This window comes from Pseudorca crassidens, chromosome 15 (genome assembly GCF_039906515.1).
Source record: "Pseudorca crassidens isolate mPseCra1 chromosome 15, mPseCra1.hap1, whole genome shotgun sequence".
Lineage (NCBI taxonomy): Eukaryota > Metazoa > Chordata > Mammalia > Artiodactyla > Delphinidae > Pseudorca > Pseudorca crassidens.
The window spans coordinates 36992378-37007408 of record NC_090310.1 but is presented as its reverse complement, the minus strand read 5'-3'; the positions used below and the strand labels follow the sequence as shown (position 1 = coordinate 37007408).

The window sequence follows — 15031 nt, the reverse complement described above, 5'->3', positions numbered from 1 at the left end:
CTGGGCCGTGAGAACTCCTCGGCCAGCCTGCACACTGAGAACGCAAACAGAAACGACGCTCGGAAGCGAACACCGAAGAGTGCCGCGCAGCCGCAGAGGAGGTGGGACACCTCGAGCCCCGCCCCATATGCTAATATGGCGCGCCACCGCCCCGCCCCGGCCCGGGGACCGGACGGGCCCAACGCCGCGGGGTTCGAGAGGCCGGCGGCGCCCGACAGCGCACCTGAGGAGGCCGAGGTGGGGCGGGGCGCAGGGGTCCAGGCCGGCAAGGCGACAACACAGTGCGTGGGCAGTCAGCGGGCCGCTAGGAGGCGTCCCGGGGCCATGACGCCCCCTACCGGCGCTAAGTGGTATGGCCCGCAGGGGCGGGGCCCGGGTCATGTGACGCGGCCACGGCCGCCATTTTGTTCTGCGGTGCTGGTATTTAGAGCGCAGCGGCTGACGGCCGGGATCGCTTTCCCAGCCGCCTGATTGCTCGCTTCGTACAGCTCGGTGCTCGCAGCGCCCGGCCCGACCTCGCCCCCGCCTCACCGCAGACATGTCCGAGGCCAAGAGCGGCCCCGAGTACGCTTCCTTTTTCGCGGTCATGGGCGCCTCGGCCGCCATGGTCTTCAGCGGTGAGCGCCGTGGCAGGAGGGACCCGGGAGGCGGGGGGCGCGCGGGGCTCGTGCCTGCTGCTCTCCGGGGTTCGGCGTGTGACGTCACTCTGACGTAATTTCGAGCTGTTGGGGGTCCCGGGTCTCACGTGACTGCAGGCCTGGGCCGGGGCCCTGAGGGCTGCAGGGGGCCGTCGGGTGTCTGGAGGGCAGGGCATGCGGGCTAGGTCCCGGTGTGGGTCCCAGGGTCTCCCGGGGGTCCCCGGCTGGCCCGCGGCCAGCCGGTCGTGTCGGTGCGGGGGTGGGGCGGCGGCGCCGCTGCCATCTTAGCCCCTGGAGAGGCGGGAGCGAGGCTGAGGTGGGGGCTCGCGGTCCTGCGTCTGCTCCGCACCCGCCCCCCCTATCCTGCGGGCAGGTGTGACATCACACCTCGGAAAGATCCCCCGACACAGGGCCGACCCTGTCCGTGGGCGGCGGAGGTGGGGAATCCGGCCCTGGCGCTCCCCGCCGTGGTCCACAGCCCTCGCCCTTGTGGCGGCCTGGCCCGTCGGCGGGGGTCAGGTGGGTCTGCACCTAGGCAGGTGCTTCCGGTTAGGACTTGTCGGTGTTTCCCAATACCCCTGTAGGCGGTGTGGGTTGGTTAGAAAAACTGGGTTGAGAGGTTGGTCTTGAGAGCCGGCAGGGACCCAGAGGTGGGAGTGGAGTTGGGGGGTGGGGGTGGGTCAGACAGGCCGAGGGTGCAGTATGGATGTCTGGGAGACAGGCCACCCTCAGCACTGCGTTTGCAGACGCTTGTCGGGGTGAGCGAGGTAGCATGAAGCCTCAGTGTTGAGGGGATTGGTTTTTTTTCCATAGAAGGAAGTCTTCAGTTCAGGCCTGAATGAATGAATGACCTTTCTCCCTTTCCCTGAGGCCTGGAATTGGGAGGGGCTTCCCTAGGAATGGAGAAGGGGCCTTGCAAGGTTTTTGATGGCACCTTGGTTTTGAAGTTGGGTCTTATCAGTCCTGGGATGTAAAATTCAATGAAAATGGGCCCTTCTGGGAGAATAGCACTTGGGCCCGGCCAGGAATGTGGGACCCAGGGAGGTGAGTCCTGACCCAGCTGCAGCCCTTGTGGACTGGTCTGGCCTGGTCTGGTCTAGGCCTTCTGAGGTAGGTCTGGTTTTGGGCTTTGATGACTCGCCCTGCCCCACCCTGTGTGGTGGACTGGAGAGGCTCCCTATGCAGGTATGTGGAGGGATTGAACTCTAAACACTCTCTGCTGACTATAAACACTAGTGGGGTGGGGGCTTGGGGCCTCCCTCTGCCCAGGCGGGCCTGCCTGCTGGTCACAAGCTGCTGAGTGGGCCCTGCCCTTCCCGTCATGTGCGAGTAAGGGATCATTTGTGGTGGGAGAAGTGGCCTGTACTTCCCCTTTTGTCCTAGGCGATGCCTACTATTTCCACATCTTCCAGAGCTGCCTGCTCTCCCGTGCCTCCCAGCAGGCTGCTGTACCCTCTTTTCCCTCACCGTTTTCTGCTCTTTGCCTCCGGAATGCCTCCAGGGCCAGGCCTGGCCACTTGTGGGTTGTTGATTGTCTGTCATTGACCATTCAGTAATTCTCCATTGAGCTCCTACTATGTGCCAGGCACTGGGGGACATCGGTGAACAAAACAAGAACCCTGCTCATGTGGAACTTGAAATCTGGCAGAGTTTACACCCGAACCCTTTTTCCATATCCAGCTCCTGGCCTCCTTCTGATCACCAGGTGCCTCTCTTCCTGTCCTTCTAGAACTTACTTGGTACTTTTGAATAGAGCCTGACCAGCAGGTCTTTGGAAGTTACTGAGACAGGGTATCACTGGTCCAGAGGTATTTTGCTTGCCCCAGGCTCCTGGGAATTGGGGCCACCCGTTCTGGTTGGCTCGTATGCAGCTTCACTCCTGCTCCCCTCCCTACATGGGGCTTACTGTGGCCCTACAGTAGCTAGCTTCTTACTTGGTCAGTTGGGTCAGACTCTGACTTAATTTCTTTCTCTAGAACCTTTCTCCAGGGCCTGTCTTCGTCTACTTCCTTGTGCCTTCCTGAACAGTTCTCAGGCCTCAGGTGCTGCTGCTAGGGTGAGTGCAAGCTCTGTCCGCAGCTCCTGGCCCAGATTGCCACTGGCCTGCCTAGCACTTGGCTGACTGGGCTTCTTACGACTGAATGAGGTCCACTCCCTCTCCCAATCCCCATCACCCATTCCAGCTTCCCTTTTTTTCTTAACTTACGACCCAAGTCTTGTATATTTTTTCTTCATCATGTCTTCCATGGAGCCATCAGTTGCTCCTTTTCCATATCTTCTGTGACTTCCTCCCTACCAGTGAGCCACTGGTGTTTGGCGCTATGTTCACGGAACTGTGTCCTGATTCCTCTTTCTGTTCCCTGCTCCATCTGGAGCACCTTCAGGCTTGGACTCTGGAGCTGGCATCCAGGGTCTTCCCAGCCCAGCAGCCTGGGTCAGGCTGCTTTTCCCTCTTGATGGTCATCCTTGTTTCTTCCCTTTGTTCCTCTTGTGGCTTCCCCACCCCCAGGGGAAGCACAGCCACATGATCTCCATGCTGCACTCTACAGAGAAGGGCCCAGCTCACTTGCCAACTCTCACCCGCTCCAGCCTTGCAGCAGGGCCCACTGCCTGGGGCGCTGGCTTCCCTGTAATGGGGTCTCACCCAGTGCCACCTATCAGTCTGTGTCCTCGTCCTTGAGTAATGAGCCCTGGCGCTGGCCTGGTGTGGTGCTGGGCCCGTAGTAGGAGGCTGAAAAATGCACGGTTGCTCCAGGAGCAGCTTGGTGAATATTGGCACCTGAAGGCTGGATGTCGGGGGTGTGGAGGGGAAGCAGTGAAGGTCCTGCTGCCCCCACCACTGCCTCCCTCCCTCTGCTCCCTATCTGGTATCTCTGCTCTGTGTGGTCTGGAATCTTCTTCCTCTTGCCTCGCCTTTCTGTGACTACCTACTCACTATCAGCCCTCCACTCAGTTGTCACCTCCCTTGTGAAACCTTTCCCCAGACCTCCCCACTCTTCCTGGAACATGTTACCATGCTTGGAGGGGCTGCGTCTATCTCTTCACCAGGCTCAGAGCCCTGGGAAGGCAGAGCCCCTCTGACCTCATCCCTGCTCTGCAGTGAGCACAGATTAGTCATCTTTTGACAGCCCAAACAGGTGAGTCAAAGATGCACAGGAATGTCTGGGATTGTCCTGGCCCCTTCCACCTCTAACCCATGTCAGCATCTGCTCAAGCCGCACATTGGGAGCCTCGAGGGTGGCGACTGGAGTCAGAACAGCTGCCTGGGGCCCTGTGGTTGTCTGTTGTACTTGCAAACGTTTTTCCTAGGCTTGGAAGACAGGCCAGGAGAAGGGGGGCTTTCAGGAAGGCAGCCCACCCTGGGAAGAGGGAGGAGAGATAGTGGCAGGGGAGACAGGAGTCCTGCAGTGCCTAGAGCCTCCCCCCCACCCCAGTTACCAGAGGCCTCAACACAAGCTAGGCTTCTCACAGGTCTGCAGGGGCCTTGGGGTTGGCCTGGGTGATGGCTTCACAGCCCACTGTCTTTCCTGTACCCTGTCCTCTCTTTGACTTGCCCTTTCTCTGGTTGTTCAGAGAGGATTCTCCCTGAACTCAAGGGTCCTGGCCTGCTCTGTGGCTGAGGGTGCCGAGAGCTGCCTTTTCTGGCAGAGCATTCAGCCTGTTGACAGACACACTAGCCCTTGCTGCAGCGTGTCCCTGGGCTGGGAGTTGTGGGAAGTGTGGTGGGCAGGGTGGGGAGTGGGCGAACCTCTGGCCTGAGAGGACAAGAATTGCCAGGCCAGCTTCCCCTGACCCTGCACTGCAGTGGCTCTTCCAGCGTGTTGTCTCTGCACTTAGTCCCAGGGCTTGTGGGCTGACCCAGGCTCAACATCTGGGCTGTTGACATAGCTCGTGCTTTTCCAGGCCTTTCCTGACGTGGGAAAGTGCCTGGTGGGACAAAAGGTGCCCAGAATCTGCAAGGCTTCTGTGCCCAGCTGCCTGTTTCCCCACGTGACAGGGCAGCCTGTCACAGCTCCCCCTTTTAGGTCTGAGGCTCCATGGAAGCATGGGATCTATGTAGCAGGCATGGGGAGTGCTGTTGAGCCTGGGTTGGGATTTCACAGGAAAGCAGGAGCCCATATGGGCCAGACAGCCATGAGGGTATCTGGTGGAGGAACCCATACCGTGGGTTCCTTGAGTGCCCAGCTATGGCTGTTCCTCTGAAAGCCACCTGCTCCTGGCTGAGTGCCACTTTCATCTTGCCCCTTGCGGGTGATAACTTGCGTTGGCCTTCAAGTATGCCAAAAGCTGCCCCCAGGGTTCTGGCCACAGGTGCTCTGGGCTCACCTCATCTTCTCCCCCTCAGCCCTGGGTGCTGCGTATGGCACAGCCAAGAGTGGCACCGGCATCGCAGCCATGTCTGTCATGCGGCCGGAGCTGATCATGAAGTCCATCATCCCGGTGGTCATGGCCGGTATCATCGCAATCTATGGCCTGGTGGTGGCAGTCCTCATTGCCAACTCCCTGAATGATGGCATCAGTCTCTACAGGTGAGGCCTGGGTTGCTCTCCCTACACCCTGCCTGGGGTAAAGCCACTGTGCGGAGCCAGGAGGGGTCTTGGGTGGATGGCTGGTGACCCATGCCTAATGCCTTCCCTGGCTGTTGGCTAACATCCATCCTGTGTACTCTCTCCCCCAGGAGTTTCCTTCAACTGGGCGCTGGCCTGAGCGTGGGCCTGAGTGGGCTGGCAGCTGGCTTTGCCATCGGCATCGTGGGGGACGCTGGCGTGCGGGGCACTGCCCAGCAGCCCCGGCTATTCGTGGGCATGATCCTGATCCTCATCTTCGCCGAGGTGCTCGGCCTCTACGGTCTCATCGTCGCCCTCATCCTCTCCACAAAGTAGCCCCTCCGGGCCCACCAGCCACAGAATATGATGTAAAGACCACCCCCTCCTCATTCCAGAACGAACAGCCTGACACACACGCACGGGGCAGCTGCCTGCCAGTAGTTGGTCTTGTAAATGCGCAGTGTCCTAGTGCCCATTGTCTGTTGCCCCCAGCCTTGCCCCTGCCCGCCCCGTGCCGTGGACATCTGGGCCCACCACTCCCGGTCCAGGCCCCTGACCAGTGAGGATGCAGGCCTCTGGCCGCCCCCCACCCATCTGCCCTAGAGTGCTCTGTGTATAAGGATGAATTAGAGTTGTCATTTTCTCTTCACTGGATGTTTATTTATAAAGATTTGACCTGTTCATACGTCTATGGAGCAGCCCTCTGTCTCCCAACTCTATAGTAATCTTAGGTAGACTGTTGCGTTGTGCGGTTACCGGTTACCGTTTGCCCTGAGACGCGTTGGATGGAACCACCTCCTGCAGCCCTGGCTGCCAGGGCCGTGGCGCAGTGTGTTGGGCCCACTGGGCCCTGGCGCCGAACCGTGTCCAATAAAGTTCTCGGATGTGACTGGATGCCTGGGTGTGGGTCGCTTGTTGGGTCCCGGGGCTCGCGGGTGGCAGGGCCGGGAGGGAGGGGCCGAGGGCCGAGGGCCGGGCCACCCGGGAAGACGTCACCGCGTCATTGTGTACTGCGCTGGTCACGTGGGTGCCCGAATCACGTGGGCACGCCTCAGCTGAGGGTCACGTGCGCCCGGCCAAGCTCTAGGCCGGAACTCGGCGCGGAATCCGGCGCCTGCCGCTTGGTTGGGCTCAGGATGCGCGGCGGGCAGGGCGCGGCGCGGGCCCCGGTGATCCAGTTCACCAACTGTCGCATCCTGCGGGGCCGGGCGCTGCTCAGGTGGGCGCGGGCCGGGGCCGGGGCCGGGGCTGCCCTGGTGGGCTCCGGGGCCGGTGATGCGAACCTCCGCCCCGCTCTGTGCGCAGGGAGGATCTGTGGGTGCGCGGGGGCCGCATTCTGGACCCGGAGAAGCTGTTCTTTGAGGAGCGGCGCGTGGCTGACGAGCAGAGGGACTGCGGGGGCTGCATCCTAGCGCCCGGCTTCATCGACGTGCAGATCAACGGTGTGGTCCGGAGCCCGCGGGGCGGGGACCCAGAAGAGGAGCTCTGAGCACCGTGTGATCCCCTCTTGTCTGTACCGCAGGTGGGTTTGGCGTTGACTTCTCTCAGGCCACAGAGGACGTGGGTTCGGGAGTCGCCCTGGTGGCCCGGAGGATCCTGCCGCACGGAGTCACCTCCTTCTGTCCCACGTTGGTCACCTCGCCACCGGAGGTTTATTGCAAGGTGAGGTCAGGCTCCCGTCCTCCAGTGAAGGAGGCCCCAGGAACACCCAGCCTCTTAATTTTCAAATCTGATCTCTTTCCCTCACGAACACCCCTTGGCCCTTGAATCTGGCCTCACCTGCGGCCTCCCTCCACCTGGGCTTGGGGGTCCCCTCCCCTGGGCTTTCTCATCCAGGTGTTCCTCCGCCTGGTGTGCCACTGCAGGTCTGACTGTCCCCATGGGCTTCCGCATTCGCTGCCTCAGCCACCTGCCATACGCCCTCCCCACCCTGCAGTCTGGCCGCCTCCAGGCACCTCCTTGACTATGGCTGCTGGGGACTCTGTGATTGCCACATCCTTAGTTGATCATGCCCCACCACCGATCTGTGGTATGCGGTGCCAGTGGACAGCTCTCCAAGAAGAAGCTCCATCGCCTGCCCCAGGCTTCCTCTGCTGGTCCCGCATGCACCACCACACTTCTTTCTCATCTGCAAGTCTTGGGATTCAGTTGTCCACAGTCCATTTTTCTTTTAAGTTTTACTTTGTACGCAGGTTCTCCGGTTTTGCTCTTTGCCACGTTATGTTATTCGATCTTGTTTTCTCTGTTTGTATATTGTTCTGTTTCTCTGAATTTCTGAATTGTAGCTGGCACACAACATACGTGTTTGCTCCTTAGTATTTACCCTTTTCTTAAAAGCATGGGTATTCCTTTATTCGAGTACCATGGAGTCCTTGAGTTTTGGGAATTAACACGGTTTCCTTTTAATCTACCTTTTATGTTCTAGTTTTGTAGTTTTTCTCCAGACCAGGATCCATCCCAGGATCCTGGATTGTGTTGCCTGCTGTGGGGTCCCCTCCTGGGTGTGTGCACGCAGACTCAGAGCCTGGAGCTGGGGGAGGTTGGCTGTGGACCCGGGTTCGGTCCTGGCCCCCTGACTTCGTGTATCGTCTCGGAGACTCGGGACAACGTTATTTGTTTCTGAACCTCAGTTTTTTCAAGCCTTAAGTAAGAATAATAACGGAATGCATCTCTTAGGATTGGGCGCTCAGCACTATGCTTGGTTCATAGTATGCCCTTGGTAAATGTCAGCTATGGACATCTTTCCGGAAATTTCCCCGAGTCTCCCACGACAGAGTCAGGTGTCAAAAACCAATCTCATTTTCCTGCTGCAAACTGGCCCCTCGTTCTGTGTTTTCTCTTTCAGTCATCAGGCTGTAATTTCCCTGCCCAGGATCCAGGAACATGCCTACCCTCTTGCCCCCCCTTCTTTCTCCTCCCCTCTCCTGGTCCCCAACAGTGAGGCTTAGTGACTCCTAACCCAGTCTCCCAACTGCTCTCCCAGCCCTGGGTCCTGCCAGAGTGGCGTTTCCTAGGTGTCAGGCTCCGCACAACACTCATGTTTCCCCCAACCTCCTGCAGGGTTGACCAACCCTCCTGAGCATTCCTTCCCCACCTGCATTTCAGCCATTTGAGGCAGCTCCCTCTTCTGCCCCCAGGCTCTCCGCGTGGAAGGCCTCTGCCTCTCTCTCTCCGTCCTGTGTAGCTCCTCTGCTGCGCGCTGCCCATGCCGTGCTGTCACCCGCTGCCCTTGATTTCAAGCAGCACCTTCGAGCATCATGATATGAACTGTGGGGCTTCTTCCATAGGGGAAGGAGTTTTGGGCCAGTAGGGCTTCTGTCTTACGTTTTCTTCCTGTCACCCTTCATAAATGCTTACAGGATGAAAGCCTTGGGAGGCATAGAGTAAACTGATTTATGGTGGAAATCGTGGAGGGCTTTGAATATGAAAACTTTGATACCAGTATCACGTTAGAAACCAGAGAACTGTTCACTTGGATGTCCCCACACACGCCCCTCCCTTCGTTCTGCCCCATCTCCCTCCAGGGACGTTTCACAGTGGGCGGAAACAGATTGCTACTTTGTCAGAAGTTCTTCAGGTCCACTGAGACCACCTGCTCTTTTTCTGGGGTCTCCTCCTCCAGTCTTGCCCTTTCCTACCCTTCCAGGAGGAGGGTCTGAGCGCGTTGTTCTCTGCTTCAGGTCCATTGTCTGCTGAGTCAACATCAGGCACCTCCTCAGGGTGGCAGCCAGGCCCTTTCCTCAGGCCCCAAACGCCCTCTACACTTTCACCTTTTCCACTGCTTTCCTGCCTTGAACGTGCCTCATTCCCTTCATCTCCAGACTGTTCTGTCTACTCAGTGCTTTCTAGCATTCCCTTTTAAAACTCTGTTCTAGAAAAACGCAGCCATTATTTCTTTTTTTAATTTTAATTTTTTTTTTTTTTTTTGGCTGTGTTGCGTCTTCGTTTCTGTGCGAGGGCTTTCTCTAGTTGTGGCAAGCGGGGGCCCCTCTTCATCGCGGTGCGCGGGCCTCTCACTGTCGTGGCCTCTCTTGTTGTGGAGCACAGGCTCTGGACGCGCAGGCTCAGTAGTTGTGGCTCACGGGCCCAGTTGCTCCGCAGCATGTGGGATCTTCCCAGACCAGGGCTCGAACCCGTGTCCCCTGCATTAGCAGGCAGATTCTCAACCACTGCGCCACCAGGGAAGCCCTAATTTTAATTTTTTAACCCTTTAGTGAACTTACGTGTATCACACGGCTTGTTAGGAAAAACAGCAGCCCTTTGTTCCCACCAGTTCCCACCTAGAGGTAATCACTTTCAACTCAGCTGACCCTTGGAATTTGCCCCCGTATCTCTAGAAAATGTGCTAGTACTCCTGCTCAACTTTTTGGTTTAGGGCAGCGTAAGTGTTGCTTTCCACCAGGAAAGATAAGAGTTAGCTTTCTGTTAGCCCTTTCAGGCCCATCTCCTGCCCTCCAGCCCCCCAATCTCCCCAGAGAGTCACACAAGTGACTTTGCCCCTGGTGTCCAGATCCGGGCACAGTGTGGCTGCGCTATCGGTGCCTGAGCTCTCTGGCCACCAAGCCCTGCTTTTGCCTCTTGCTCTGCCTGGACTGCGTGCCCTCCTCCTGCGCCAGCCCTGCTTCCTGGGCCTGCAGCTCAGCGAGGCCAGGCTGGTCATCCTGTCTAGGTCCAGACCCTTTGGTGCGCAGCCCGCTGCGTCCTAGCTTCTGTCTGACGGGGCCCTTGAGGGCCTTTGTGCCATGTGCCTGCCCCCTGCTTGGGAGCTGTCTCCCCGCCTCTAGGTCCTCTCAGGCAGGGCAGGTTTGCATCCCTGGGCACCTGTCATTTCTTTCTTTTTTTTTTTTTTTTTGCGGTACGCGGGCCTCTCACTTTTGCGGCCTCTCCAGTTACTGAGCACAGGCTCCAGACGCGCAGGCTCAGCGGCCATGGCTCAGGGGCCCAGCCGCTCGGCAGCATGTGGGATCTTCCCGGACCGGGACACGAACCCGTGTTCCCTGCATCGGCAGGCGGACTCTCAACCACTGCACCACCAGGGAAGCCCACCTGTCATTTCTTGATGTGCTGTGCTTTCCCGTGGTTGGGGCCTTCGACCATCTTCTAACACCTGAGGGAAGGCCAGCAGGGGCTGGGCTCTGAACTCTGACCTCTGACCTTGACTGGGCTGTGACCTCTGGGTGCTGGGCCATGGGGGGCAGGGCTTTAACAGCTGGTTCCCCCCAGGTCCTTCCTCAGATCCCCGTGAAGAGTGGTGGTCCCCATGGGGCAGGGGTCCTCGGTGAGTGGCTGACCCCTCTCCCCACCCCTACCCTGGGAGGCTCCTTGGGGACCTGTTGGCAGCCCCTTGCCTTCCAGATGCCCAACTGGGGAGGGAGGGCGGGCAGGCAAGAGGGGCCAGGGTGGGGGCTGCAGGGCAGGGGGCCTGCTGGAATCATCCCCTCCCCTCCCCCCAGGGGTGCACCTGGAGGGCCCATTCATCAGCCACGAGAAGCGGGGTGCACACCCCGAGGCCCACCTGCGTTCCTTTGAGGCCAACGCTTTCCAAGACTTGCTGGCCACCTATGGGGGCCTGGACAACGTCCGCATTGTGACACTGGCCCCCGAGTTGGGCCGCAGCCACGAGGTGATCCGGGCATTGACGGCCCTTGGCATCTGTGTGTCCCTAGGTAAGGGGGTGTCTCATCACCTTGGGGGCCAGCCCATCCGGGGTCCTGGGCTGGGTGCCGAGTCTGAGTCTGGGTCGCCGCAGGGCACTCAGTAGCTGACCTGGGCACTGCGGAGGAAGCCGTGCAGAGCGGGGCCACCTTCATCACCCACCTCTTCAACGCCATGCTGCCTGTGAGTGCCACCCCAGCTCCTGGCGGGAGGGTGCAGGGGTCCTGCTGTTGCTCAGCGCCCCCCGCCTGCCCCTGCCCAGTTCCACCACCGTGACCCAGGCATCGTGGGGCTCCTGACCAGTGATCGGCTGCCCCTGGGCCGCCACATCTTCTACGGGATGATTGCTGACGGCATACACACCAACCCTGCCGCCCTGCGCATCGCCCACCGGGCCCACCCCGAGGGTGAGCGGCCATACAGGGTGGGAGCCAGTAGGAAGACCAGGCTGGGCAGCTCCTGAGGCCCCTTCCCCTTGCAGGGCTGGTGCTGGTCACTGATGCTGTCCCTGCCCTGGGCTTGGGCAATGGCCGTCACACGCTGGGGCAGCAGGAGGTGGAGGTGGATGGCCTGACAGCCTATGTGGCAGGTGAGTGACCCCTGTCCCGAAGACTGCCGGAGTGAGGATAGCCTCTCAGCCCCTCTGGTGGGATATAAGAACCTGGGTGTCCCCTGCCGACCCATTGGGCCCTCGGGTGGCCCAGTGTGCCTGGTGCCCTTGGCCTCCCCAGAACCTGCCCTTTCTGCTCTCAAGGCACCAACACACTGAGTGGCAGCATAGCCCCAATGGATACCTGCGTCCGGCATTTCCTGCAGGCCACAGGTTAGTGAGGCTGGGGTGCGTGTGCCGCGTGTGTGTGTGCGTGTGTGTGTGTGTGTGTGTGTGCTGGGGCAGAGGCTACATCTGGGAGTAGCTGGAGGGAAGAGTGGGGACCACCAGGGCCTGTCTGTGTCTGGTGGGGTCCCCAGGGGATGGGCACTAGGAATGTGGCCAAGGTCCCGCCTGCAGGAGCTCATGGCAGAGGGAGAGGGCTGCGAGCAAGCGGATGGCTGGAACCCACAGTGACAGGCACTGAAGCCACGGCACCCGAGGGCAGGGCCTTGGCCTGGGGCCTGTGGAACTGCAGGATTGGCAGGTGCAGAGCTGTGGAGGGCAGTGGGGTGGGGGCAGCACTCCAGGCTCCAGGGTTGGGCTGCTCGGGGGCCTCTCAATGGGGTTGGCATGTTTTTGGGGAGGTGAGGAGGGTGTGTCTGGCAGAGGCTGTGGTGGGCCAGGCCCTGTGGGGCTCTTGGCAGTGCCTTGGGGCTGGGATGTCATGCAGGGGGCCGGGGGTGGGGGGCACCGAGGTCCAAGGTGCTGTTTGGAGCCGCAGGGAGACGAATTGGGAGGCACAGACAGCTGTTGGCCTGGCTTGGGGGGTGAAGCAGGGGATGGAGAGAATTGGGGTACCCAGCAGTATCCTCAGGTTGGGGGGAGGGGAGGGCCTCATCACCCTGCTGCGGAGTCTTGGGGTGTGACCTTAGGATTTGGAGCTCTGGGGCTGGGGAGGGAACCCTGCTGGGTACCCTCTTCCTGCCACTCACCCATCCCAGCCCTGCAGGGACCTCACTGACAAAATGCTCTAGACCCAAATGTCTGCAGGCCCCTCCCCTTGGCTTCCAAGGAAAGCACCCCTCCAGAAAGGAGGACCCCAGGCATCATGAGGCCACCCAGGACTCGGTGCTCTGCCGCTGCACCCCCACCCCCGGCCCTGCCTGCCCTGAAGTCAAATGGCAGAGCCAACCAGAGGTTGGGGGTAGTCACCCATTTGTGCTCCCTGAGCAGGCTGCAGCGTGGAGTCTGCCCTGGAGGCTGCGTCCCTGCACCCTGCACAGCTGCTGGGCCTGGAGAAGCACAAGGGGACCCTGGACTTTGGGGCCGATGCAGGTCAGCGCCCAATGAGGGGCGGCCTGGGAGTTCCTGGGAGGCCTGGGACAGAGCCAGGGAGGCAGGTGGGCAGGAGGTGGGCTCTTCCCCTCACCTAGGTGGCTTTGCCTGGCCAGTGGCCTCGGTCCGGCCCCCCTTTCCCATCCGGTAGGCTAGGCCTTCTGGCATCTGAGATGGGCCAGGCAAGGGTCTGCGGGAACATTGTTGGCTGTTCTCTGCTGCCCGGAGTCTTGCTTCTGGGGCCTCAGTCTGTGATGGGCTGGGATGTCCTGCACAAGTCGTGTGCCGGGCCTTGGTTTCCTGCACCCGGGCCTTGGGGTGGGGACGGTGGCAGCCCTGCCCCTGCCTGCTTCTCACCACCCACCTCTGACTCAGACTTTGTGGTGCTCGATGACTCTCTCCACGTCCGGGCCACCTACATCTCGGGCGAGCTGGTGTGGCAGGCGGAAGAAGCCAGGCAGTGACTGAGGACCGCCGCTGGAGGGGATGCCCAACCCCAGCTGGACACTGTCGGCTGGGCCATCGAGGAACTGGTCTCCAGAGAGTGGTGGGGGCCTCGGCCCGGAGGCGGCTGGCTTGGATAAACATGTGCCCCGTCGGGACTCGCCTGGTCTCTGAGTTTTTTGCTTCAAAGTGGGGCTTTTGCTGTTTCTGTCCTCACCTTGGTGGCTGTTGGTGGTGGTGGTTGGGGCTGGTGTTTGTGGCTCAGGGTTGGGAGTGGCCGGATTCCAGCTTCACCCTGCCTGTGGGGTTTATGGGGCTCAGTGGGGGCAGCAGGTCCCCTCTCTGTTAGACAGATGTGTCTGAGGCCTGCAGACCCACAGGCAGATGAGCTAGCTGAAAATGAACAGAGGGCAGGAGGGGGAAGCCATGGACTACAGGCTGGAAATCCGGCAGGAAGGGGCTTGGGGAGTGATTGTTCAGCTTCAGCAGTTTGCCTATGGGGCTGAGCTAAAGGGTAGGTGCACCTTGGAATGTTTAACAGGAAAGAATGGATCAATGGTCATGGAGACAAGTTAGGGAACAGGCTGGATGGAGCCGAAGACAGGAGGGGCCTCGGGTGGGCACTGCAAAGGGTTTGGGAGGCTGGTGTGTGCGGGTGTCCTGTGGGTAGTTCTCTGTACCCCTGAGTTGGGTGGGCCAAGTGGAGGCCCAAGGCCACAGCGCTGGACCTGGACACGGCACCGGGCACTCCTCTCCAACCTTCAAGAGGAATCTGCACTGGCCTTGGGGCCCCTGGGCTGACCCCAGTCAACTTGCCCAACCAGAGTTTCTACTGCCTTGAGCCCTCAGGATAATTGAGGCTCCATTTCTTTTGGCTTCTTTTCTGAACAGCTCTACTTCCTGACCCAGCTCCTGAGTGGGTAAAATGATCCGCTTGTGCCCTGGTGTTTACACAGCTGTGGGTGACCCTGCCTGGTGCTGGTAGGCAGCTTGGGAGTCCTCGGTGTGTATCCTGCACCCTGCCACTGTGTTTGTCCATTAGTGTCATCCTGCAGCCTCCGGTGTCCTCAGCCTTGGCAACAGTCCCCCCACATTGGGAGCACAGGCTCTTGGGGTCCCTGGGTAGGACAGCTTTTTTTTTTTAATCTCTGCATTTTAATTAATTTTACTTATTTTATTTTTGGCTGCACTGGGTCTTTGTTCCTGCATGCAGGCTTTTCTCTAGTTGCGGCAAGTGGGGGTTACTCTTCTTTGTGGTGCGTGGGCTTCTCACTGCGGTGGCTTCTGTTGTGGAGCACGGGCTCTAGGCACACAGGCTCAGTAGTTGTGGCTCTCGGGGTCTAGAGTGCAGGCTCAGTAGTTGTGGCGCACGGGCTTAGTTGCTCCACAGCATGTGGGATCTTCCTGGACTAGGGCTCGAACCCGTGTCCCCTGCATTGGCAGGCAGATTCTTAACCACTGCGCCACCAGGGAAGCCCAGTAGGACAGCTTTGAGGCAAGGCGGGTGGGCTGTAGGGGGCCTTGCTGGCTCTGAGGACAGCCACGACACAGGCGTTGGTGAGCCCCAGGTCTGGGGTTGTTGTCTTGACTTCCGCCCATTTGGGTCCTGGGGTAGGCACCCCTCTCCCCCTTTCACACAGGAGCAGCCCTTGGTGCAGGAGGTCATGGGGCACCATTGTACGTGGCCGGGCCACTGCCCCTCCTGCCTCTGCCTCAGAGCCACTAAAGGAAGTGTCTCCAGGCCCAAGGTGACAAAAACGGTTGCAGGTCCCAGCTGTGTTTGATGGTGAATAGGCTGGGAAGAACAACCATGTGATGCA

The 15031-nt window shown here is 59.9% G+C and overlaps 2 protein-coding genes across 3 annotated transcripts; both read left to right on the top strand.

Annotated features, from left to right (window-relative positions):
• Positions 1–396: 396 nt before the first annotated feature.
• On the top strand, positions 397–6079 carry ATP6V0C (ATPase H+ transporting V0 subunit c). The gene is made up of 3 exons (XM_067706973.1): positions 397–617; positions 4984–5167; positions 5317–6079. The coding sequence occupies exons 1-3, from the start codon at positions 539–541 to the stop codon at positions 5519–5521; spliced, it is 468 nt and encodes a 155-aa protein (XP_067563074.1). The 5' UTR covers positions 397–538; the 3' UTR covers positions 5522–6079.
• Positions 6080–6229: 150 nt separating this feature from the next.
• AMDHD2 (amidohydrolase domain containing 2) lies at positions 6230–13369 on the top strand. 2 transcript variants are annotated; one of them, XM_067706950.1, is made up of 12 exons: positions 6230–6404; positions 6491–6627; positions 6708–6847; positions 10409–10463; positions 10639–10851; positions 10935–11023; positions 11103–11247; positions 11322–11429; positions 11595–11663; positions 11850–11976; positions 12666–12767; positions 13143–13369. In XM_067706950.1, exons 1-12 carry the CDS (start codon positions 6322–6324, stop codon positions 13159–13161), a joined length of 1287 nt encoding a protein of 428 aa, XP_067563051.1. In that variant the 5' UTR covers positions 6230–6321; the 3' UTR covers positions 13162–13369. The 2 variants fall into 2 exon arrangements, with proteins under 2 accessions (XP_067563051.1, XP_067563052.1); XM_067706951.1 differs by lacking the exon at positions 11850–11976 and having other exon boundaries at positions 6237–6404.
• Positions 13370–15031: the final 1662 nt, after the last annotated feature.